This window comes from Synchiropus splendidus, chromosome 17, assembly GCF_027744825.2.
Source record: "Synchiropus splendidus isolate RoL2022-P1 chromosome 17, RoL_Sspl_1.0, whole genome shotgun sequence".
NCBI lineage: Eukaryota > Metazoa > Chordata > Actinopteri > Syngnathiformes > Callionymidae > Synchiropus > Synchiropus splendidus.
The window spans coordinates 20689846-20715776 of NC_071350.1; the positions used below are offsets into that span (position 1 = coordinate 20689846).

The 25931-nt window shown below is 46.1% G+C and overlaps 2 protein-coding genes and 1 long non-coding RNA gene across 5 annotated transcripts; 1 reads left to right on the forward strand and 2 right to left on the reverse strand.

Moving 5' to 3' along the window:
- The first annotated feature begins 661 nt into the window (after window positions 1-661).
- On the forward strand, window positions 662-17280 carry LOC128748310 (periostin-like). 3 transcript variants are annotated; one of them, XM_053846955.1, is made up of 23 exons: window positions 662-807; window positions 1052-1150; window positions 6354-6418; window positions 6485-6642; window positions 6711-6875; window positions 6946-7092; window positions 7307-7448; window positions 7677-7889; window positions 8732-8866; window positions 8952-9100; window positions 9261-9397; window positions 9755-9885; window positions 9954-10084; window positions 11034-11136; window positions 11199-11266; window positions 11344-11389; window positions 11458-11493; window positions 13451-13714; window positions 13792-13827; window positions 16509-16553; window positions 16662-16748; window positions 16827-16862; window positions 16935-17280. In XM_053846955.1, the coding sequence occupies exons 1-23, from the start codon at window positions 689-691 to the stop codon at window positions 16997-16999; spliced, it is 2577 nt and encodes an 858-aa protein (XP_053702930.1). In that variant the 5' UTR covers window positions 662-688; the 3' UTR covers window positions 17000-17280. The 3 variants fall into 3 exon arrangements, with proteins under 3 accessions (XP_053702930.1, XP_053702931.1, XP_053702932.1); XM_053846956.1 differs by lacking the exon at window positions 16509-16553; XM_053846957.1 differs by lacking the exon at window positions 6354-6418 and having other exon boundaries at window positions 785-807.
- A 618-nt stretch (window positions 17281-17898) lies between these two features.
- LOC128748966 (uncharacterized) lies at window positions 17899-18490 on the reverse strand. The gene is made up of 3 exons (XR_008412858.1): window positions 18343-18490; window positions 18106-18260; window positions 17899-18029 (listed from the first exon to the last, which is right to left on the reverse strand). It is a non-coding gene; the product is annotated as an uncharacterized LOC128748966 (long non-coding RNA).
- A 1505-nt stretch (window positions 18491-19995) lies between these two features.
- LOC128748457 (UDP-glucuronosyltransferase 1A5-like) lies at window positions 19996-22618 on the reverse strand. The gene is made up of 3 exons (XM_053847277.1): window positions 22361-22618; window positions 21119-21832; window positions 19996-20577 (listed from the first exon to the last, which is right to left on the reverse strand). The coding sequence occupies exons 1-3, from the start codon at window positions 22616-22618 to the stop codon at window positions 19996-19998; spliced, it is 1554 nt and encodes a 517-aa protein (XP_053703252.1).
- Window positions 22619-25931: the final 3313 nt, after the last annotated feature.

Sequence of the window (25931 nt, forward strand, 5' to 3'; positions counted from 1 at the left end):
TTTTTACTTGACTAAAGCGGCCACTCTGGTGCCCCCCACTGAGACAGAAAACTGCTCTAGTCGTCCATGCTCCAGGTTCATAGTCGCACCGGAGGGAGTCGACGCAGGAAATGTAACAGGGATGAAGAGGAAGGGAGGAATCCCCGAGGGCAGATGATAAGATGAGCCCTTGGTGATAGACACAGTAAACAAATCTGCAGCGCGGTCTGCTTGTGATGCAACTGAGAAACTGCCATCCTGCTGTCTGCGGCTCCAAGAAGAAAGCTTTTATTGTCATTTAAATCAGCTGAGGTGGTGTTGGTATCTTGAAGGCACCTCCGCTTGAGTCCCGTCACTTACCCAATAAAGAGAGCAAATCTGTGTTCCCGTGAATCAACGAAAAGATTTTCAACCATTGTAAAAACAGCTGTATTTATTGCATGGAGATGGTCTCTGAGTTGCAGGGTGCTGCTGGTGTCCTGGGATGTGACGGTGGTTCAAACCAAATCTCTACTACATGGCTGTAAAGTCAGAGGCTCTGAGTGAGAGCCCAGCTGCGACAAAAGTTCTCTCACTCCCACGTCTCCGGTGTCTCAGCCTTTTTTTTCTTCAAGGTAGTGGGTTGCAGACGCGTGTGGGTGTGTTTAAAAGTCAAGTGCAGTCAGAGCTGGTGGATTTTCACTTGAGAGGAAACGGATCAGTGAGCAGGATGCAGCCGCTCAGATGGGTGCCTTTGTTGCTGGTGGCCCTGGCCTTCATGGGACAAGTGGACTCCTCTGCTTATGACAAGATCGTGACTCATAGTCGTATCCGAGCCCGGACCCATGGGTAAGATGACACAGCTTGTGACGCACACATTTATTGTATTTAGCATCAATAACGCACATTAATACTACAGTCACGCAACTGTCATGCAACTTGTCTGAATGGTTGAAGTTTCATGAATGACTTCATACACTATTGTGGCTTCCTTTTGACTGCGAGAGGGAACCAACAGTGGCATGGTTTGGCATATGAACATATCCACCTCCGAAGCCTCATGTGTGCGTCCTTTCTGCTCCGCTCCTCCCAGACCAAACGTGTGCGCCGTGCAGCGGTTGAGCGGGACTCAGAAGAAGTACTTCAGCACGTGCCGGAACTGGTACAAAGGCTCCATCTGTGGCAAGAAGGCGTAAGTCTTTGAAGGTCGCTCATGACTCTTTACTGCACAGCTTTGGAAAACCTGCCAAGAGCTTTGGCTTGGACGTTTGCACAGTAGGTAACGACTGAACGGCTCGAGACTACACCCACCTTTAGTTTTCTTCTTGCCAATTCATGCTCATCCATCATTCATCCAAATCCTAATGCTGTCATTGAAACCACCATTGAACATGAAGAATGGACTCAAACAACATCGTTATATTTCATTGGTGGAATATTTCATAGGTGCTGTTGATGATATATATCAGCCTATTTATTATTATTATTATTATTATTAGTAGTAGTATTGTTGTTGAAATGATGGTATTAAATAATAAAAGTATTGTCAAAACAAAAATAATCTATAAGTACACTCAGAAGATACTGTATGTGGTGATAGATGTCAAAGTAAATATTCATATTTATGAATACATGATTGAATAACGTCATTCATTCACAACAACGGGTCATTTAGAGTGCATACTTGACCTTTGACTCCGTCTCCTGGATGACCTCCAGTAACCATCCAAGTGCATGGACCACGCATGTCCACACTAGCCTTAACCTTCCAGTTGCATCTGTCCTTCGACCCGGACCTGACCTCCTGATGGTTTTACAGCCACAAAAATGTGGATTTCAATCTATGTGCTCACTGCACCTGGATTCACAAATGGACCAGACAGACCAGAGCACTTTCTTACTTGCCCACTCCACCAAATGAGTTTGGCCTGGTAACCAAGCCTGGAGGTGCGTATTCTATCCTCCAGTGATGTTTCTAGGCTGTAAACCCCGGAGAGGATGTGACAGAGGAGACACAAAACAATAGCTAGGGGCGGTTGAGAGAATGTGAACAGCTGCTGCAGCCCGCAGGGAGACTTGCTGTTGCACTTCTGTGGATGTCAAGTCAAGGATCAGGTCACATCCACGAGGTGTTTGTCATGAATCAGGAGTGAAAGGATCAACTGGAGCAGTTGTGAGGGGAAAACCACCGGGATCATAGACACCATCTGTCATTTGGTGTATTTGGACGAGATAAAAATGAGCTCAACCATGAGGTAGAATTCGTAGAAAACGTACTAACCAGTGTCCAGACCATCATAGTTTGGCTCCAGGAGCAGTCGAGTGAAGCTTGTTTAATAATGGACAATTCACCATAATGTCAAATACTGAAGGAGATTGGTCTAACTGTCAATTGTTGTGTTTCAAACCATGTTTAGATTTGTTTTGGTTTCATTTATGAATTTCTAAGGGGGAAAACTAATTGTGTACCTACAACCTTGATGCACCAAACAACTTCTTTGACCAGCTCCTTTGTCTGGATCACATCAATGGTCTCCAGAAAGCAGGTACCAGTGTTAACCTAAAGGTGTGGAAGCAGGGTTAGCACATTTAAAAGAAAGCCAAGGCTGAGGTGAAATGATTTCCAGAGTGTGATTCTGCTCCTTTGAGTTGAATTTCCTGAATTTACTGAGCTGCTACTGTGGAAAAAACAGCTGTACTTCAACCTGTTACGCTGCAGTGCTGGGTGCTTATGGGATGGTCGGATCAGATCTAATGAAAAAAGATTTCCATGTCAACCCCCAGCTGGTTGTTTATGCCGGAGTCTTGTGTAAATCCTGCTTTGAACATTCAGATGGTTGTAATTTTCTCCAACTCGCTGGATGAATCACAGGCGCAGGAGGGGACACATGCCTAGATCCAACACCGAGCTGTGGAGCCAAACGCAGGGTAAAGAAGTGACCTCACTGGATATACAATAGCTGCTGCCGCCAGTTCTTTCATCACTCACAACTTCCAAATAAACAATAAAAATGTTGGGGTCAACAGTGCTGGAAGGTTGAAAACACGTCACCGTGTTGTGATGCAAGCGACTCAGCAGGTGAAGGTCAGGTAGACCAGGAGTCTAAATCCAAGAGGGGCACTTGGGGGGGTTTTAGTTGCATTCCCCACTGGAAGCAAGTCCTGCGTTTACATGAAAAACACCATCCCACACGCCTCTTGATGGTAAAACCTCCACACCGTCCTTCAAGCCAAAAAGCTGTCATTTTACTGCAACGTTTGTTGTGCAAACTCAATCTAGTGAAGCTGCTCCACGACATCTCACAATAGAGCTGGAGCACTGGATATTGGGGGTTTGGAACATACACCGAGTGCAGCAGATAGAGCCGGTTTAAGGGTTTAGAAAAACAAACAAACAACAACCAAATAAGCAAGAGCTACTCACTGCAGCTTGTCTTGCTCAGCGGTGAGTGCAGTGTTCCAAGGAAAGTGTTGCAGTGGTCAGGTGGACCTAAGCTTTTCTCCTTAGGGTGAATGATAGTGGCACGAACCCAGGACTTCGGGAGTGTAGAAGTCAAGAAGAAGTAGTACCAATATCTATCTAAGTCTGTATTGACCACAGAGCTGGTAGAAGTGTGTATAGAAGATCTACTTTATTGTCATGCTGCAGAAGTGACCCACACCTTGCCGCTGCGTGTGTATTCCCCAGTCGGCGCACGAGGGAGACGCACAGCACAGTGGCGCTGCCAGAGGCTGACGCTCGGTGCCATGACTAGATCTGTCTCAGGACCCATTACCCTGTCAGCGAGCCGCCAGGGAACCATGACATCATAACAGCTGGCTACAGATATTCATATTTTTTACATGACTTGCTTCCTCTGTCCAACATGCTCTACAGGCCGCATGCAGAGAAATTTCTCATTGAAGATAACAAATGTTGATTCAAATGGACAGGCGCCACAGCATGTGAGTCATTTTAGGGAGTTGTTGGGAGACAGGAGCCATATTTCTTTACGCGTTTCTTACATCAGTACATCCCTTTTTAAGAGAAAAACAAACAGCTGCGCAGGACTGTTGAGCAAGAGCAGAAGTCACAAAACACAAAAGAGACCCTCAAGAGATGGAGTCCCCGCCTCTGACAGATACAATAAAGCGCCAGGTGGAATGCTGGTTGTTGAGTGAAAGGCCCCTCTGTCTTGTCCAAGTCGTGACCGCAGTTTTTTTTCCCCTCACATCAAGCAACCATTGCAAGTGTTTCTTCCCCTTGTGTTAATTTGAAACCTGTCATCTAAATGTCAATTCAAATGAACCTCGTGATAAAATATCGACTGGATCCTTTCGTGTCCCGTTGGGCACAAAAAGCTGAGACTAGGACAATCTGGAAAGATCCCCTTCTATCAGTGCAATTGTTTGTTCTTGGATGACTCAGACTGGTCCCGAGGAGTGAGCAGGAGGAAGACGACAGGGTTAGATTTGTCTTAGACCCTCATTGTTGTTGTAACTACGACAGTGAAATTGGAGCAGCAATCCACCAAACGGCAAAAAAAGAGCAATATTCATACGTAGATAGGTGACATATAGACACGCATGTGGACACCTGCTCATGCACACATCGCGACATACATAATTCCTACATTCATACAGACGTGCATCCTTGTACACACCCATACTCAGCTATACGTTGATCCTTCAACCAATTGTGGCAGATCTTCACTGCTCCAGTTCTGAGGCAGAAACAAATGGATGTTCAGCTCAGCTTCAGTCAGCACAGATGACTCTGGGATAGAAACTGTTCCTGAGTCTGACTTGTCCTTGACAAGTTTGCAGCAATAAATTAACAACTGGCAACGTACATGAACTCAGTAGCCGAGGTGATGGCGACATACTGGCAGTGACACCGAGCTGTTCCTTAGTGCAGTGCACTGGATTATGAACTGAGTCGCTCGAAAGGAGTGTGTGGGTTTGAACGCTCTGATGCAGACTGCGTGAGAGGTGGCGATACCTTTCCCCAGTCGGATTCTGCTGTGGACGGTCAATATAATGGCACAGTGATGGCGGTGGCGCTCTCGCCATCTCGGCTCCTGCCGCTGACACATCATGCCGATGCGCCTTCAAATGGATGGCTATAAATGGCCTGTGCGTGAGATCACTATCGTATATCGCCACTGCTCTCAGTTGGAAATTCACGTTCATCTCTCTCAGTGCCAATTTACTATCATTCAGAATCAGCTTTATTTCCTTGGTCAGTGAGGATCCCACATAAATCCCAAATAAAATAACATAATAGAAGTAACTCATAAATAAATAACCCACAAACAACAAAGGCTGATCACAAATTCAATAGTCTGACAGCCGAGGGGAAGAAGCTGTTCCTGTGACGAGAGGTTCTCCAGCCAGACGGAAGAGGAACAAACAGTCCATGTCCAGGGTGAGAAGGGTCGGCTCTGATCCCACCTGCACGTCTCTGGGTCCTGGACACATACAGGTCCTGAAGAGGTGGCAGGCTGCAACCCATCGCCTTCTCAGCAGAACGTACGATGCGCTGCAGTCTGCACTTGTCCCTGGAGGGGGCGCTGTTGTACCAGACAGTGATAGAGGAGGTGAGGATGGACTGGATGATGGCCGTGTAGAACTCCACCAGCAACTTCGTCGGCAGCTGCCTCAGGAAGAACATTCTCTGCTGGGCCTTCCTGATGAGGGACCGGATGGTTGCTCCTCAGTGATGGTGGTTCCTAGGAAGCAGAAGGAGTCCACAATGGGAATGGGCCAACATGAGAGGGGACAGAGAAACTGTGACTCTCCACTGTCTTCTGGGCGGCCAGGTTGTTGTGGCTGCACCAGGACACCAGCCGCTCCACCTCCCTCCTGTAAGCCGATGATCGTGGTGTCATCCGCAAACTTGATCAGCTTCACGGACTGGAGGTGCAGCAGCTGGTGTAGAGGGAGAAGAGCCATGGAGAGAGAACACAGCCCTGAGGAGACCCGATGTTGAGGATCCGAGTGTCGGAGGCAGTCGTCCACAGCCGCACACCTGACTCCGGCTGGTCAGGAAGTCTGTCATCCACCTGCAGAGGGAGTCAGGCACGTCCAGCTGGCGAGGCTTGTCTTCAAGCTCGATCGTGGTGCCAAAATGTAAGGCAAGCATGTGACCTGATGCTGCTCTCTTCCATTGGTCTCCTCCACCACTGAATGATCAGACAAAGTGACACATGTGATGTCCATCTTAGTTTTTATACAGGAATGAAAAATGTATCTGCTAAAGGAAAGAGTTGACTCCTTCATTTAGTCACAAATCACTTTTTACAGGACCTTGTACATTGGTGCAGATGGAAGGGGAGTACGGTTATCATTCATGGAGAGATGGAAGCAATTCAGTTCATTATTTTTGCATTGACACGCATCTCCATTTTTGGCAGTGAGATTTTGTACGAGTGCTGTCCAGGCTATATGAAGCTGGATGGCATGAAAGGTTGCCCTGCAGGTCGGTGTTCCTCTCCACCAGGCATATGCTGAAAATGCTGACATTAATTGACCGTGTCTTCCTCAGTCGCTCCCATCGACCACGTCTATGGCACCCTGGGACAGGTCAAGGCAACGACAACGCAGCAGTACTCAGATGTCTCAAACCTGAGGGAGGAGATCCAAGGCCGGGGATCATTCACCATGTTTGCTCCCAGCAACGACGCTTGGGACCAACTCTCCCCTGTGAGCAGCAGCGTTTCAAACGAATACTCATGCAAATAAAAGGTTTTTATTTCGATGTTCTCTTTCAGAGCGTCCGTTCTGCTCTCACCAGCAACGTCAACGTTGAGCTGTACAACTCTCTCCACTTTCACATGGTCTCCCAACGCCTTCTGACCAAAGACTTGAAGGACGGCTTGTCGGTCAAGTCCATGTTCAACGAGCTGGGCCTCTTCATCAACCATTATTCTAATGGGGTCGGGTTCTCTGAGATGAAAATGAAAAAAATACCTCTCAAGTTCATACAAAGTGTGTTGTCTCGTGAAGGTTGTGACGGTGAACTGCGCCAGGATCATCCATGGCAACCAGGTAGCCACCAACGGCGTGGTGCATGTGATCGATCGGGTCATCAGCGCGGTGGGGAGCACCATCAGAAACATGCTGGATACAAACAAGGAGTTGTCCTCTTTCAAGGTCGGTCGAACCAAAGCCTCTTTAATTGAAGGTACTGTGATGGATGAAGTGGATGAAGTTCAAAGAAGATGTATCGATTTTTGTGGACACGCTGTTGAGTTGCACTGATGCGTAAGTCATTCTTGATCGGGTCCCAGTCTGAAGACGGCAGCAGGAAAGGCCCCAGAAACTCAGGTATCAATGAGGCTATTGTGTGTCCCTCTGTCGTGTGCAGGCTGCCGTGGAGGCCTCGGCCTCGATGGGCAGACTTGACCAGCCGGGCCACTTCACTCTCTTCGCGCCCACAAACGCAGCTTTTGACAAACTTGAGCCGGGATACCTGAGAGGCATCATGAACGACAAAGCCGTCATTTCAGGTATTTGCCTGACCCAGGAGCGGTGGACTGATTCCACAGTCTCATTGGACATCACTCTGCATGATTCTCTTCAATTATTTCCAAACCTTCAGGTGTTCCATAATGATCATCGAATTGAATTATCATTCAATTACAACAATAACAATTCAAGAGTTGAAAGCCGGATGGATTTGAGATGAGGGAGTTATAGCTCTTGAGAACAGCTGCCGATGTGTGTTTCCACTGCAGCGTTGGTCAACTACCACCTGCTGAGCAGCACCCAGTGTTCCGAGGCCATCATGGCCGGAGTGGTCTACGAGACGGTTGAGGGCAGCACCATCGAGATTGGCTGCGACGGCGACAGTCTGACAGTCAACGGCATCAAAATGGTGCTGAAGAAAGACATTGTCGCCACCAATGGAGTTATCCACCTCATCGACCAAGTGCTCATTCCAAATTCAGGTAACGTTTCCTTCTGCATTTCAGCTCTAATGCCACACTCCCGTTCCAGCTCCTCTAATGGATGTCTTCACTACAGTACATCAATAACATGCTGATCTGTCGTCATCCTCACGAAGAAGCATATTAATAAGTGTTTCTTCCATCATGAATCTCTGGAGCAGTGGGAGGTGATGGTGCTTTCTTATTGAAACACCTTTGTCAACTCAGTTACTCATGATATTTGTTTCATTTTACATTAAGACCATTTTCGTCATTTCTTTCTGCCGTCTTGTGTTGTATTTGTAATGAGCCATGACTTGCTGTACTGTTCTGATTTCAATTTCACGTGTAGATTCTATGAGCGAGCAGTTGCGCCATCAAAGTCCTCTGTCACGAAATCTTCAGTATTTTTCAATGGAGTTGATTCATTAAATAGATTAGTCCTCAGCACATCCCAACACCGTCATTTACTTTCTGTATATCTGCCATTTTGAACCTTGTCTTATATCTTATTTGTGCTTAACCATGTCTCCAGTGATCATGCAGGAAATTTGTCTGGGATGAATAATTTCATGAAGATTTTTTCAATATTTCTTATAAAAATACATACATTACTAAAGAGCTGATGCAGAATGACGCAGTTGTGCACCTCGTCTCTTTGACATGTACAGTACGGTCTATCTGTGGACAAACTGTACTGTTCTATACCACATGCAACTGTGTCCATTGAATATTAAGTAAAAGCGTATGCTTTATATGAAAGCAGAATATATATTCCTGTTTTTATTTTTGGTGATGGCTGTTTTTCTTTTATCCCGCGTCTGATCACTTTATGCGATTATGAAACAAATCATTCTTCACAGCTAAGGAAGTGATGGAACTGATGAGTGAGACCCAGAGCAGATTCAGCGACATGGTGTCGGAACTGGGTCTGGCGTCTGCTCTGGGCCCGAAAACCCAATACACTCTCCTAGCTCCGATCAACTCTGCCTTCACCAGTGAGTTCGTTTTTAACAGAGTGTCCTCAAACTTCTTCATGGCAAAGGGAAGAAGAAGTGAGATCATTTGCTTTGTGTTTGCCAGCTGAGGTCCTGTCAACAGAGCAGAGTCTGCTGAGATCCATTCTGGAAAACCACATTGTGAAACTGAAAGTCACGCTGAGTGAACTGTACAATGGACAGCTGCTGGAGACGCTGGCTGGCAAGCTGCTGCGCGTCTTCATCTACCGCACCGTGAGTGTTGGACCAGGAACATCCAAAGTGGCTGACATAAGCGTCTCCATGACATTTAGTTTCAGTCCACTTGACTGACTTTTCTTTTTTTTTTTTTATTATGAATGAATCATAATTTGTATTGTTTATTTTTCGGCTGCTTTGCTCGTCCCGTGTGCAGGCTGTTTGCATTGAGAATTCATGCATGGTACGAGGCAGTAAAGAGGGACGCAACGGCGCTCTTCATCTCATGAGGTCACTCATCAGCCCCGCTGACAAAACCATTTATGAGATTCTTCTCACTGATGGACGCTTCAAGTAAGCAATGATCATGAGGCAAATGCTTAACATCATACGTTTTCAGGAGATGATTGTTGGCTTCACTCATGCATCTACAGCAGGTTGTTCAGCCAAAATGTAGCTGAGCAACTGTCAGTCTGAGGAAAAAACGGAAGCCAGAGTACAAATGTCGAAATGTTGAATTTCTTCAGCCAGTGTTTTTTTACAGTTGCCTGGCTTCATGAGTTTGGCCTGGCCGCTGGGAGGCGGTGGATGAATAACCCTAACCCTAACCCAACACCATATCTGAGACTGAGGCTCACACACAACAGTGGACTCTTCTACTGTGCAACAAATAAATGCAGTTGTTGAAGATTTGAAGTCTTGTTTGTGCAGGATTTTCCTGTCTCTCATGGAGACCGCCGGGCTCACTGACGTGCTGAGGCAGGAGGGCTCCTACACCGTCTTTGCACCTACAGACGACGCCTTCAGTGGAGTCAGCAAGGAGGAGCTTTCTGTGCTCAAGAGTCAGTGCTGCCTTTCATCGTGTCTCCATGCTCCCATGAAACCATTTCATTTCTTCAAAAATCAACAGGTGATGCGAACGCTTTGAGGACCATCCTGCTGTATCACTTGAGCAATGGCGTCTTTATCAACGGAGGACTGGAGGGAGGAGTCACCAATTTGCTGAAGACGCTTCAGGGCAGCAACCTGCAAGTTATATCTGTGCGTACAAGCCTGCTGTGCTCATGCTCTACTCCTTGAGAGAGACGCAACTGAAAATTCATTTGCCTGAAGAATTCTAATCACAAAATAGTGTTTTGCCTTGTGCAGACGTTGGCAGAGAGGGAATGTGATGGTTCTGCTGTTTAGTCAGTGGGGTTGATCTGAGGTGATCTCAGTCAGAGAGGAGTACTGCCTTCACAGCTCAGGGTGGGACTGGCTTATGCTCTCAGGAATCAGTGCAAGTGTCTTTCGAACTAACTTAGAGAGCAGAAAGAGGACAAAGACAAAAAAGGAAAAAAAAAAAAAGGACACCATTCAAAGAGTTAGGAGCGACAAATGAGCCAGATGTTACTTAGTTACATATGTGATTCCACTTTTAAGGAACGCAATTTCCTTTTTCTTTATTCACTACAGCGTTAAAACAATGTACAAAAGACCCTGAGGACTCCTTCACATGCCTGGATTCCATCCCATCTGAGGTCAATGCCGCTCTGCCAGTAGATTCTCATTCCAGGTCTTGTCGTATCACAACAATGAACTCTTTCATTGGGCAGCAGAGGGACGAGATAAGATCAGGAGTGGCGCATGTTCGGAATGGAATTAGCATGACAACCGTCCTCGGAAGAAGTTGTTGAGCAAGGACTGATTTCTTCCTGGTGCTTTTTGCGATCAAAATTAAATGAGATTGTCATTATTCATCAGTACATTTTACTGCAACAACTGCACAGGAGGATCAGATGCTCAGATAGATCATTCAGATGCGCAGTATAAAGGGCATACGGGAAGTGAGGGGAAAGTGTCTCCTCTACTTACCCACTGTGAGTCACCTTCAGTGAGACGTTGTTGTGGGGAAGGAAAGGAGGATTTCAGCAGAACCACCAGCTTCTCCAACAAATTGTTCAAAGTTTGAAGCTCGGAAAATGAAATGAATTCATTTGCTGGACTGCAGGTTAACAATTCCATTCATGTCAACAACGTGGATGTACCAAAGAGCGACCTGATGGCCACAAATGGTGTCATCCATGTGGTGAAGAATGTTCTCTATCCTGCTGGTGAGTGCGAGTTTTGCTTGCCAGGAATATATATATATATATATACACTATATCACTGCCAGGTCTTCCCGTGGGTCGCCAGGAGCTGTTGGTGCTGCTCAAGAAATTGATTCGGTACATTCAGATACAGGTATGGCACATGGTGTGACAATGACAAACGAAAAAAGAAACCTTCATATTAATATCCACGCCGCTCTCTTACCTCAGTTTGTTTCTGGATACACCTACACCGAGATCCCGCTCACATTCATCCGTAAGTTTCAAACCGTGGGCTTATGACGAAAATCCAGTTTCTTTACCAGCAACTTGCTGTGCTTGCAGGACGGACGGTCACCACAACAGAGTACACTGAAACTGGTAAGACCTCTGCCACCTCCAGAAAAAATTTCCCCCTCTCCATGAGCCCACACTGAGACTTAATGAGGTCCCACGGGAGATGAGGTAATTACACTGTCAAAGCAGAAGCAGTGGGGACCCTCGGATCTGGTTCTTCCAGCTGGGCACAGGCCAGTGCTCTGGATGTATCGGATAACAAAGAAAAGATCCGACTGAAGTGTGTTGTACAGACCAAGAAGAAGAGTTGCGTCCCAAAGAGAAGTCCAAAATCAATTACACTCCATGAGATTGTGTTGGTCGGAGCAACGTACGCCTTGACCACAGTCAGGCCCCATGTGGTCTGTTGTCATAAAGATCCACGGTGGACTACAAAATGTGCTCAATCATTTGGGATTGATTTAGAATTCATTGTAGCTAAGACATAGACTTTCATTACCGTAATTTCCACAATTGTATTTCTGGCAGTCTGAGCCCTACAACAGCGGAGCTGATAAATGGACAGAGTCGATTTCCTGGACGTCTGGAAGCAGCCGCTGCGACAAACAGTGGTGTCTGAACAACAGCACATTTTGAGGGCTCTAATGTGAATCAAATGAGGAGTTCATGATTCAGGTTCAGAACATTGCAAAGTTTGTTTCGTGTGTCAGTCTCGATGCTGGACCCCATTTCCAAAACTAGTTTTGAAAAGCATTTTCTATGGCACAGACGGCACCACTGCACCTGCGGCTAATAGACCTGTGAGGCTTATGTATGAACAAGATCTCTTTTCCTTCTTCAACTTAGTGGGTGTGGCTAATGTTCCGCTCTATAGCTCTATAGCGCTCTATAGTCCGGAAATGATGGTAGATGAAAAACCCTGTTCAACACAGGAAAATATGACTGAATCCAACCACGCTCCTGAATCCGTGTCACTGTACGTACAGGAAGCGAGCGCCAACAGAAGGGACTACAGACCAAACAGATTCTCACGAGGATCATGATGATTGTAGGGCCAAAGGACACACTTAAGCTCTCGTTTCTCTGGAGTCTCTTCTGATTCGCTTGATGAGGTAAATTGGGAACATGTGTCGCCATGATTCAAATCAGGTGTGACGAGAATCTCCCTACAAGTCCTGTGTGTCATCTGACGCCACACGCAGATGCGATCTCAGAGAAGTCAACGGCGGCTGCTTTAGAGTCAAACAAGATGAACCCAGACTCAAGAAGAAGCAAGGCTCATATTCAAATCGCGGAACCCAGACTGATTTATGTCGATCTAGGCAGTAACCCAATGGCTCGTCTCGCATGAAGAAACATTTCTGTCCAACGTCCTTCAAGGTTGAAGGAGTCTGTTTATTAACTCGCAACCTTGGCGATATCAAAACATACCATCATGGCTGATCATGGTTTCGTGATGACTTCAGGCATGTGTCTCATCTTGGCAAGCAAAAAAAGAACAACTTTAGGTTGATGGAATTCTCTTCTAATAAATCTCACCCCTACAAAGGAAGAAACGCTGTCAACCAGAGAGTAAAATCATTGACACATGGTCATAAAACGTTGCTGGAATATACACTTCTTCTGACACGCACGATTGTGCTGGGATTTGGAGCACAACTGTCTCTCGCCCTCATCATTAAATGAAGAATACAGGGTGAGTATTGCACAGGAAAGCTGGCTCCCTGCTCTCTATCTCGACATGCCTCCATGCAAGACAGAACTAACCTGGGGAAGGCCTGGTTAGCTCACACGATCCATAGCCAGCACATGCACAACATATTTGTTTCGGTTACTAGACTGCCAGACCAAAATCACATCTCAATATCTTCTGGTGGATGATGTCAGTAGGTTTGCTCTTCTCTTACACACTTAGCACACGAAATGTTATGAAGGTTTTCGTTCTGAATCGCTCTCTGGCTTGTGGAACTCACATTCTCCATCACACCCGCGGGAAATCCCACCGCTTGCTTGAACGCCAACATTTCCTCTCTGTCTGCAGGCCCCAGCCTGACAAAGGTGGTCAGAGTTATCGAAGGAGAACCGTCCATCACCAAAGTAACCAGAGTTATCGAGGGCGAACCATCGCTAACCAAGTTAACCCAGGTCGTTGAAGGGGACCCGACTTACTCCAAAGTGACCCGAGTCATCGAGACAGAGCCCTCGGTCACAAAGGTGGTGGTGGAAGGTGAGCCCACAATTACCAAGGTGACTCGTGTCATCTCAGGAGAACCCACTATCGCGAAGGTGACAAGAGTTATTGAGGGTAAGACCTTTCCTTCATTTATTATTATCGGAAACGCGAGTATGAACTGAGCTTACTTGATGCTTTGTCAAATTCAGGAAAAAAGATTGGTGCAGATGGAAAGTGGATCACAGGTCAGTGTTCTGCTGGTTCTTTCCCTCTCACAGGCATGTTAGTGTGCAGAAATTCTGACTCACCCTCTCACTAATTCATTCGTGCTCCGTTTTAGTTTTACTTCACCCCACTTACTTAACATTAATGTCAGTGTTTTGTCTGACGAAAGCATCCAAAGCATAGCAATTGAAGAGCAAAAAACTTTTGGGTTGTAAAACGCAAGTGTCAAAGTGTCAGAGCCCAGGAGTCCAAAAGTTTGGCTCGCCACGCCATTTTATGAGCTCAAACAATTCTGCAAGGACAGAAAAAATGATGCAGAAGAAGTCAGCAGGAGGTTTTTTTGGTTTTCAGGGAGAAAAACAAATACACATTTTGTATTATAGATAGAGAAAATGCAATGAATTTGCATTTTTACACCAGAGATTAGCACGCTGAACGAATGCAAACATTGCCAGTCATGGACTGTTCAGCAAATATTCTTTCAGACCCTTGAATTATGTTATTACGTTCTAAACTTGCGCAAAACAAACACAACTTCAAAAGAAAATGCCATAGTGAGCAGGTTTTTAACTGGAAGACCATTGGAACCAGGCTGTGTCCCATCTCTCCCCCGTACCCTGGGCTCAGTGTGACGCGTCCCACTCCTCCTCACTGGCCGTTCACCACTTGATCACATGACCCCTTCAAACCCAGGGAGCTCCGGAGCTGACTTGAAACCCAGTGGAAAGATGAAGTGTGGAGAGATGTCCAGGAGAGCACAGGACTTGATTTCACAACAGTGTTGGACAGGACAACAGGGACGTGTTAGTAGCCAGGACCACTCTTCCCTCTGTTGACTCTCTCTGGTGTCACACGTCAGCCAGCCAAATGCTCCACCGTGTCCCACAACATGAACAATACAACAGGGATGTTCCACAGTAGGTTTGGATTTCTGCTGAACAAACAACAGTGGGCTAGCATCCAGGCTAACGTTAGCACCCTCACACCTCTGACACATCTGTCACCGCAACATAGGCTCCGCCCATTTCTCCTCCGCTGGTTCACCAAACCAAGTGAGATGATCAGCGCCGATGCAAGAGGTTGCAGAAACACTGGAGCTGGCATTTCCAAAACATTGTCTCCAACACTGGATATGCAGGAAACATGACACAGCACGGCAGCCAATGACACGCCGTCTTTACGTGTGACCTCATCAAGTGTTGTCCCACTTCTGAGGGACGTCAGTCACTTCACTTGGTCGTCTGGGGAGCTTCACAGTGGAGCTTCATAGTGGAGGGAGCTTCACAGTGGAGAGAGCTTCACAGTGGAGGGAGCTTCATAGTGGAGGGAGCTTCACAGTGGAGAGAGCTTCACAGTGGAGGGTGCTTCATAGTGGAGGGAGCTTCACAGTGGAGGGAGCTTCATAGTGGAGAGAGCTTCACAGTGGAGGGAGCTTCACAGTGGAGGGAGCTTCACAGTGGAGAGAGCTTCACAGTGGAGGGAGCTTCACAGTGGAGAGAGCTTCACAGTGGAGGGAGCTTCATAGTGGAGAGAGCTTCACAGTGGAGAGAGCTTCACAGTGGAGGGAGCTTCACAGTGGAGGGAGCTTCACAGTGGAGGGAGCTTCACAGTGGAGAGAGCTTCACAGTGGAGGGAGCTTCATAGTGGAGAGAGCTTCACAGTGGAGAGAGCTTCACAGTGGAGGGAGCTTCACAGTGGAGGGAGCTTCATAGTGGAGGGAGCTTCACAGTGGAGGGAGCTTCACAGTGGAGGGAGCTTCACAGTGGAGAGAGCTTCACAGTGGAGGGAGCTTCATAGTGGAGAGAGCTTCACAGTGGAGAGAGCTTCACAGTGGAGGGAGCTTCACAGTGGAGGGAGCTTCACAGTGGAGGGAGCTTCACAGTGGAGGGAGCTTCATAGTGGAGAGAGCTTCACAGTAGAGGGAGCTTCACAGTGGAGGGAGCTTCACAGTGGAGAGAGCTTCACAGTGGAGGGAGCTTCACAGTGGAGGGAGCTTCACAGTGGAGGGTGCTCACAACCAAGTGTTAGTGTCAGGGGGAGGAGTGGGACGCAGCCTGATTCGTCCTTAATTTGTCCTTCTGAATTATTCTGAAAAAAAGGATGTTCAGTTTTCTTCACTCGGCAGAGCAAAAGTACAATTCTTCTTCAGCAGTCCGCAGTTGATTTCACTGTCTATTTTGGATGACTTCCATTTGAAACGTCCGCGGGTCATCCCGCTGTGCTGTTCGTGCAAACTGGGTACCTGTAACACTGAGCCTTTCACTTGGGCTTTGTCTCTCATGACTGCACAAGAGAAACACCATGACTGAGTTGTCTGAGCCTCTGTCCAATTCTGATTCTTTCCATCCATTTTAATCTGCTTCATGAAGAACAACATTCTCCTCTGCAATCTTTATGTGTCCGCTCTGCGCTATTGTAGTCTGCTGGCCAATGATCGGCGCCGGGGCAGGTGAGCTGCCGCCTGTTTTCAGCCACAGATTCTGCCTTCATGACAGGCTGTGGCCTCAGAAAACATGATGGCTTTCTTCTCCTGAGCTTCTAATCCTCACATCACACCTGCATATGCGTGTGCTCCTCAATGCTGCCCATGTGCGCTTCATTGGCGGTGGCGGAGGAGGCATATGTACCTGTCTATTTCAGTCAGTACAGTTGCTAAGTCGTTAAATGACTTTCAACACTCCTCTCCGCTGCCGGTCTGAAGATGGAACCAGAGACAGCACGGTGAACGAGCCTCATATCATTGAGGGTATGGTCCTGCTGACTTACCTCGATCAAACATCAATGGTGACATTTGATGCCATGATGGGATGAATTGGCTTGTCTGTGTCTCAACTGTGCTTTCATTCATGTGCAGTCCCCGACTTCTCCAAAATCACCACCATCCATGGAAACCCCAGTCTGATTGATGAGGAGTCAGAACGGATTACCAGAATCATTAAAGGTGATCCGTCTCAGTTACACAAGTGCTGAGAGCTGCCAAAACACCTGCCTTTCTGACACGGTTGTGTTTACTCCACAGAGGGAGGTAAATCTGCTGCTGCCAGAAAGGCTCCAGGTACAAACATGTGTTTCCATAGGGCTAGACAGTGACAGGCACGTGACACCTGATGTTGCTTTCCTCCTCCAGCTGGCATGAGGAGGCGCGCCCGCTTGGTGAGGCGTCACCACAAGCCCAGGCAGCAGCTCCAGTAAACACCTCAGAGCCCAGGTGCCTTCTCCGCTGCTCCTGGTCAAGTGCTGGACAACTAGAGGACTGCGGAGCAACGGGGAGAAATTCACTCAACATGTTCCCCATTGTTTCCAAATGGAGAGCAAAACAAGTCAGCTGTACTAACTTCCTCTTAAGGCAACGTGCTTGCAAATATGTTTCCATGGTGCTCATATCTGGTCTAGTAAATGCATTTCATTGACAACAAAAGACGACAGAAAGTGTTGTTCTATTATTTTCATTGTACATTTTTGATTAAAGAAACTTGACGACTTGTTTAGTAGCTTTGTTTATTTCACGACAATGTTCTCATTATCGATGGTGAGGAAAAGTCATCATCTTTTCAGGAAAACTTCATGCTCCGTCTTTTTTTTCTTGCCACATTTTTTCAATCGCGCAAGTTGCTCATTTAATTTTGATTTAGACGATGACGGAGTTCTTGAGAGTCACTCAGTGTCATGTTTACAAAATCTTCTTCAGCTTCTCGGTGAGATTTTTCAATTTCCGCTCATTTGTCCCTTTACCTGGCCTCTTTTCACAGAGGGATCCCTGGACTCTCGCACACCACAGCGGCAGTTTCTGCATGTGGTGTTAGACTAGCTGTGTATTTCCTCAAATGCTTCCAACAGGTCAGGCACTGGCATGAGGCTCTTCTACAGGATTAGAAGTTTCATATATATATATATAAGTGTGTGCTTTTTGTATGCACGTGAACAATACAGGAAAAAATACATATTTTAAATATTGAAATGACTTGAAATTTCTAACTTAAAAATAATATATTTTCAATAATCACAATGAAATAGAAATCTAACTGCTGGGTGTCCAGTAATCTTGAAACACCCAGATAAATGCGCGCCTGATGAACCTCCAGTGGAAGACAACTTGCTTACAAGCTGCGAGTAGAAGACCAGACAAACGGTGGCACTTCCTCAAGTCTGCGAGGGACAGTGGAGCTCCCGCTTCAGACTCATTTGCTGTTTCCATTTTTGGAGACACGGCTCCAGTTCAGCACTGGGAGCACATAGCTAACCAGTCACATACAGATCAACAATATAGAAGACATATAGCAATTCAAGTTCATCAATACCTCAGTTACGCAATAGCAGATGACTGACAGCACGGCAGTAGTGCGCTTGCTTTGTTTCACAGCTTCTAAACGTGGGAGAGCAAGCCTGAAACGATGAGACTGGACTTGCCGGTGAGTCGTGTCCCAACACTGCTGTGTTGTGATCCGTCATGACTCTTCAAGGGAAGAGGATTAGAGTCAGGCAGCCCTGATGACAGGGTGGTGAAAGGAAGTTATGACAGTGGATGTTGGCTTTACCAGGAGTGTTTCTGCAGCAACCTGAATGAGGCTTTTGATGAACATTGAAGAGCCCAGAAGATGTAAAACTCCACGTGGGAGGTGGGATCTACCAGTAGATGTCAAAGGTCGCGGAGACAGAACACAAGCAAACTTTGATGAGATCCCTTTGATTTTATATTTGTGTGAATCCATCTTTGGTTTGAGCCAGAACGACTGTTGATCAAGCAAGGTGTACTGAAAATATACAACAAATGGAACTCCACCAGCAGGTGCTCTCAAGCCTCGAAATGCAACATTGTAAAACTTCTCCTATCACGGTGGTACGACCTGATGAGAGCTGCAGAAATACATTCAGACATGCAGCTCCTTTGTTGCATCTCCCTCTGCACAGTGAACTATTGACAAGAGTCACACAGGCGCTGCTATGACATCACAGGAGTCCAGAAACATCAGGCCCAGAGCTGCAGGCACCGCTGTCCATCAGGGGTCTGTTTCTTGTAACCATGACGACTAGATGTTAAGCACATGACACCCACTTATCGTTGCAAATCACAGACATTCCTTCCTTCTGACTGCGTCTTCGAAGTGAGGTCGTGTCTATTTGATTGTGATAGTGATTTTTCTACTAGAAAACAAAAGACGGCAGGTCAGGCAGTGATGAGACTGACACACGCCCCGGTGCCACATCTGTCATCTCCAGGTTGCTAGCGAGAACAAAGCAAGCTGGACTCAGAGGAGTCAACGTTCATTGCTCGCGATCGTTTTCTCCATTGGCCGGGGTTACGCTTTCGAGCACAGACTGCTCCACTCACCCGGCAAAATCAGCTGTTCAGCTGAATGGGTTTCTTCCAAACCTGTGCAATAATGGTGTGTTGTTTCCTCTTCCCCTCCAAGCAGGTTGTCTCTGTCAAGACACCAATCCACTGCGCTGTCTACATACTTTCAGTTCAAGCATATTGAGCAGTGTAGGTTCTGCATCCATAATTAAAGGATGGTTCAAAACATGATGTTGAGTTCGCTTAATGTGGGTTGGAGCACTTGCTTCTGTTTCTCTGGAACAAAATGGCCAATGCTATCAGCCATGAGTCAACCTGCGCCACAGATGATGAGGTGGCGTTTGAGTCAATGTGAACATGCTTGAATATGCCAGCCTTGGCCCCACACATCTGGGCGCGCCATGTCATAGTCAAGACCAATGAACACAGAGATGTGTGAGGTTTCTTTTTTGCTGCGTCTGAAGCCTGAGATGGAAAAGACTGGGATCAAGCAAATAGTGAGAGAGGTCCCAACTGATTCATCTGACTGGTCCAGATCCCCACTCTGTAGCTTCGTCTTTATTTTGGATGAGGTCTGTGTTGAGTTGAGTTGGCTGTCACTCCCTGGATGGAACCTTTCAGCCCACCGGCACAGGAGGGGGGTCAGGTGTAGGTAAACTCTGGAGCCTCCCACAGGACTGTGACACTGAACACCACAGAACAGCTCCAAGACAGTACAATACACATTTAGGCCTTTTTTTAAATTTCATTTTTAGCTTTTAAAACTAGAGTTAATGTTTCCATTGATGTGCAAACAATGACAAGCCTTCTTTATGATGTGTTATTTAATGAGATTGAATGGGCAAATGAATGATTATAAATGAAAATGAAGATAACATGTAGGTGAAATGTGTAGCTAATGTTGTTTAGTTTTGGTATTTGTTTTCCTGCAGCACAGAAACCGGCAAAAAGCCACAGTAGCCAAAACTTGAACAACCAGAGCTGCGAAGAAGAGCAGCATCACATCAAAACAGTAGTACGAGTACCACGGCATCTTGTAGGCCTCGGTCCGCAGATGAGACGCTCCTTTGTTACGGATCACATATTCCACCCAGAAAATCGCCAGACCCATCGGTGTCATGGGCTGGTCTCTGAACAGCCGGGACAGCCTTTGCATGTTCTCTCTGTAACTCTGCTGTTGGAGGATTTCTCTGAGATTGCTTTCAAAGTTTTTGGCGTTGAAATCAGCCAGCTCCAGGATCCTGGCTGCACCCTTCCTCTCCAGACGAAGAAGATTGTCATACTGGTCAAAGAAGACAGGGATACCCAGCACGGGGACTCCATGGTAGATGGCTTCCTGGATTCCATTAGTTCCTCCATGACCAACTAAGACTTTAGTCTGTGGATGGCCAAGAAGATCCACTTGTGGCATCCAGTCCACCATCAGAGTGTTGTTGCCTAAAGTTGAGGGACGATCACCAAGGTTTTTCCATATCACCTGAGAAGAACACGAACAAGGTATTGAAGCCGTTTAAATCAGGAATGACTGCTGACACAGGAACTGTTGTTCCTCTACCTCTTGTTGAGGATGTGATCTGTGTTGGGCAGAGTATCGAGACTGCGTGTAGTTGTATTTACTTTGGGGGATTGTGTCGGAAGGGGAAGGATAGATGTTCTTGGGGTGTCATATGTTCTAATCCTGATGACCTTGCTGTCACATGGTGCAGCGGACAAGTGTGTGGTCATGGAGTTTCAGACCTGGAAAAGTACTCTTGGGTTGGAGCTGTTGGGCGAGTTTCATTTAGTTAGAGGTGAATTCTTCCAGTTGGGCATGTATATATCATCAATCAATCTCACTGTGTCTCTAGAGCGTGCCGCTGTCAAATTTCAGGTCCTATACAAAGATATTACTTCAAGAAGGTGACGCGTAAGGTGTTGCTACTTCATTTTCATTGAATTCAAAAGGACTACTCTTGAAAGAAAAAACAAGTCACTGTGGTCATCTCTTGCCAAGATGGCATGTATTCAGTCAGTCTTACCTTGTGTGGCATCTTGGCGAAGACAGCCGCGATCTCATCCGCAAGCTCTGTTGGCAAAGATTTGACCATTGTACCCAGAGTAAAAAGGATTACGCCATGCTTCCCAGCACTTTGGACGAAGGACTCCAAGTCTGCTGGTAGCGGCTGACTTGGTTTGCATTGATAGCCACCAATGTAAAAAATGTTTGGCATCGTTGGTCGAGGGAAGTCAAAAACAAAATCCGACCTGAAAAGCAAAATGTCTGCTTCTTGGCACAGGTCGTAGATGTCACAAGGTTGTCCAAGATATTTATCACAGAGAGCAGAGTAGATGGGCTTGATCATGAATTCCTTGTGGAATAGGAATATGCCATAATATAAAACATTCTGGATTCTTTCAAAGAAAGTCATGTTGTCCGTCAAGCCAGATCCCACCATGGGAATGTAGGACAGAGGTGATGGGGCCGCGACAAGCTGACCGTCAATTCCCGCTGTCCAGCGGACGTTAAGCACCAGTGGTAGACTGAGATATTTAGCCAGGAAGACACCTGGTGCTAGAGCTGGATCTGTCAGCAACATGTCAAACATGGGCTCTTTCAATCTTCTCCTGAATTCTTCATCTTCCATTGCTTTATCTAAAGCATCACAGTGAACGGTGTGTACATTTGTCAGCATGCTGTGGAGGTTTCTGGTCATTTTGCTGAAGGTCATGACTGAACTGCCCTCTCTTTGTAACTGCAAACAAACAAACAAACAAAAAATCTTACATTCATTAAACCCAATGGCAAGTATCATTTCCGAGTCCCTCCGCCTCCGGCCTTCGTCTATGACGGTAGGGGTGACAAACTCATTCACTCAAGGCACCAAAATATTGGGTTGAACGAGGGACAATTTATCAGCACTGCTGGAACTGCAACTAAAAGTGGAAACAGAACGCACAATTGGTATGGGGACATGAAAACAAAGCAGCAGTCTGTTTGGTGTTAAAACACATCTCCGGTAAAGCACGCACACTGCGTTCTCATACTGCGTGAGATTCGTTGTCTGCTCAAATGTCTCCGCTTGCTGGAAAACAGCCTATCGAACAGCAACTCTCAAACACTGCAGTCCTCTTGTCAACAGCGTTAGAGCTGATCGAGGTTTTGGTGTCCTTTAAGACGGAATTGAATTGAGTTTTGATACAATGGCACATCCAATGACTTGGTGAGTCACAATAGACAATGCAGAATGGCTTGTGGGTGCTCATTTCAATGGTCAATTTACCTTAAAATGTTCTTCAATAAATTGGCCAAAGTTCTCGTACATTCCCTCAAATGTAGATGGGATGTTCAGTGTGGTGTAGAGAGGAGAGTTTTCCTTGACGTGCAAGCTATCCGTCATTCGCAACACAGTGAGGGTGTGTCCTCTGGTGTGAAGTTTCTCTAGCAGGATCTCCATGTTGACCCAATGGCTGCCTTCAATGGGGAAGACTAGAATATTGCCACCTTGACATGGTGGTGTGGCGGAAATCAGGAGCAACATGAGAAGCATCTCACAGCCATGGTGCCACCGCATGGTTCCTAAAATGCAAAAATACAGAGCTGATGAGATCTCATCGCCTTAACTACATTCTGCATAGAGAATAGCATGATGCTGAAATCACCATTTACCAGAAATGTGCGGCGGCTTCAGCTGCTCCTCCCGTGAGCACCGCTGACCATGTTTTATACGTCCCTGCACCAGCTCCTGAGAAAATCCGTCGCCCTCCCGGTGAATAAACTACCTCGCGTTTCGTGTTAACGCATCATTTGGATGGATCGCTCAGCCTCCTCTCTGTCGTGTTATCATGGTGTTCCATTGTTCATTTGGCACAGGTGGCCAAGGCTTAGGCAAACTTGTCACTTATTACTTCTGTGATCAGCGTGACTTTGTCAGCTCTGAATGAAATAGCTGCTGCAGAGATCGGACATGTAAGCGTTGATTGAAATCCTACTTTCACAGGCAAAACAACTTTATGGAAGAGGCAAATACGCAGCGAGACTACTTCATTAGTCCCATAGGAAGGTCCCCCTGGAGCATGCAGATCCAAGTTATAGACAGCAAAATAATGGACTTTTGTATGTCTTACAGCGACCACAGTGTTGTTCATCAGAACTACAGCTGCTTCTTAAATGGGTCGAGTGCTGTACCAGTATGGAGTTGAAATTGAAGTCAATGAAATCATTTTCACAATTTTAGTGTTAACAATTTATTAGTTGACTGTCGGATTTTTTTTTCTGTAAAAGTCAAAATATGTCGATCACCTCAGAATGAAGTCAGATAACACAAAAACTAAAACTACTGGTCCGACATCATCATGGCTTTGGTGGAGTTCCAAGTGACCCAGCTCTGCCCTTCCGCATGTCGGCCTGCCATAACATCAACATCTGTCGACAGAAAAGCCATTCAGCCATTCAGCTAGGCGAACACGACACGTCAGCCGGCGAAGAAGGATCTGCTACCCTGTGACGAATTTGGCCCCTGAACACTTTTGTCATGCAGATGTGTGTTGATGAGAGACGAGTTCAAGCTGAAGCGGACATCATCTGTCTCATTTTTTTTCAACCAAAATGTATTTTCACAACAAGTTTTTCTTAGTGTTTAAAATGTATTCACTGTCAAAGCTGTTTATAGTATTCGAGTTGTTGCCGTTAACCAACACAAAATGCCTACTTCAATCGTGAATTTGTGCTCAAATGAGCTTAAACAAGCAGGAAACAGTGCCAGCTACGTCATGAAATATGTTTATGGATTTGAGAGCAAGTGAGTCTGAAAACATTTCATGCACTATTACTGTACCCGGGTGCTTATTTTTGTTGCAGTCTGCATTAGCCAATTTTGTCCTTCAGCAGGGTTCTGGACCGGATAATGAACACATGGAAAACCAGCGCTGTCTGACTCATCCATCAGGCTTGGTCGCTGTAACACGTGACACCTCACACAGCACGAGTGTGACTCACTTCAGCTTTCCTTCTACTTTGGCTTCACAATTTCCCCTTGTAGGAGGATTAAGGTTTACTTTAATACCCGGCACCGATGATTTTTACGACTAACCTTGACCCCTCACACTGTGATGCGCTGTGAGAGACCTTGTGTTGCCTCCCTCCTCGCGCATGGGTTTGGTGTGTTTTAGTGACAAAGTTTCATTGACAGAAGGCTTTAAAAAATTCAGTGTCAACAGCAGGTTGTGACAGCATTATCAGACACTCAGAGGTGGACGCATTTTTGTACCGAGCTTTGTGCTGATGACTCTTAAGATAAACCACTCGATCATTCAGCACAATCGCTGGGCGCCGAATCTGGTGAAGCTCAGGTCTCCTCGCTACCTGTTGGCAAAATGTTACTGACCAAGTTCAAATATTAACCGTTGAATCAAACACAGTACGGAGGTTACAGCGCCAGCCCTCATCACAGAGGCAACATTGAATTATTTGCTTCAGACAACAGCAGTCGGACGCAGAGGCTCAACTGAGCTGCTGGAGCCTCAATTTGAGGATTTAGTTCAGTTAAGTTAAAGTAACTGGCCCAACACTGGGCACCTCACAGACCATGGCTGACCCACATTCGAGCTAAGGCTTGCTACAGCTTTAATTTCTTCAGTTCGACCAAACATGATATGAAATACAGCAGGGACGTCAGTCAGTGAGCTTGTTTCTGGAAACCAATGAGATTAGAGGGAGTGTAAACCAACGTTTAGGCACTGGTTAACCCTTGAATCAATATTCAATGGTTCAACGTATTCACCAGAAAACTTAAGTTCAATCATTTTTTGTATGGTTATGACAGGCTTTTGTTTGGCTGCCATGGATTTCCATGACCAGGCGTTGGGTTCCACAGTTGTATGAAATGTGCATCCATGTTTCTAACGAAGTAATTTTGAAATCAGTTCTTGACATAAGTGTAATTTAATTGGACTTTTTTTCCCAAAAGTATTTGACCCTTCCAGTGGCTGTGTGCCCTGCTGCGTGTGTGCGGCTGCGGAAGAGAAATAGATGCAAACATTCAGGTAGTTTGTTTTTTTCCTCACTCAGTCATCCTTCGTTTATGAACACGCCTGAAAGCCACATGTGACCATTCAACTTCTGTCATCGTAGGAAAGAAAACACAGGGGCCGGTGAGCTCATCGGGCAGCAGCAGTGTCTGTAGCAGGTTTGAACTTCAGCCAGGCAATGGCTGTGGGCCTTTAGGTGAGGTCGTTGGTAGTGTCTGCACAAAAGCATCTGCTGAGCAACATAATGTGACGTAAGGAGACACATTATTTCATTGGCTAGCCTGAGCAGTCAATGCACGCCCCTCTGAGGGTAATTCCATCCATTCCATCCATTAATTTGCATGAATCTTTGCTTTACAGAAAGAGATAATGCACCGTTGGTAGTTCTTTAGTTGTGTGACTATGATGCGCTTTTCTCCTACCTGAACACGTTCGTCCTTTGCAAAGTGCTTTGTTGGCCTTTAAGCATATATATATATATATATATATATATATATATATATAGTGCCATCCGTGACAATGGCTTGGTGGAATAATGAAATCTGGCAAGGAACATACATGCAATGTCCCCAAGTGAGAGTGAATGTTTATGTGCAAAACTGTATTTCCTATTTCCATTCCTATTGGAGTGGAATGTTTGTGAAAGTGACGTGAAAAATATTCGAAGACGTAGTTCGGAGCATCTTGGGAGCGTAATGCACAGCAACATGGCCGCTGACGTTCATGTACTTGCCTTGAGGCAAATAATGACTTTATATCATTTTGCTTGTGTCAGCTGGAAAAGTGAACCACATGTACTGCATTCACAGCTCAAGTATTGTGTAC

Coding starts and splice junctions, on each gene's coding strand:
- LOC128748310 (XM_053846955.1), top strand. CDS start 689: ATGCAGCCGCTCAGATGGGTGCCTTTGTTGCTGGTGGCCCTGGCCTTC. Junction 808..1,051: donor ATCCGAGCCCGGACCCATGG/GTAAGATGACAC, acceptor CGCTCCTCCCAG/ACCAAACGTGTGCGCCGTGC. Junction 6,419..6,484: donor CATGAAAGGTTGCCCTGCAG/GTCGGTGTTCCT, acceptor TGTCTTCCTCAG/TCGCTCCCATCGACCACGTC.
- LOC128748457 (XM_053847277.1), bottom strand. CDS start 22,618: ATGTTGCTCCTGATTTCCGCCACACCACCATGTCAAGGTGGCAATATT. Junction 21,833..22,360: donor TTATTGAAGAACATTTTAAG/GTAAATTGACCA, acceptor GTTTGTTTGCAG/TTACAAAGAGAGGGCAGTTC. Junction 20,578..21,118: donor TCGCCAAGATGCCACACAAG/GTAAGACTGACT, acceptor TGTTCTTCTCAG/GTGATATGGAAAAACCTTGG.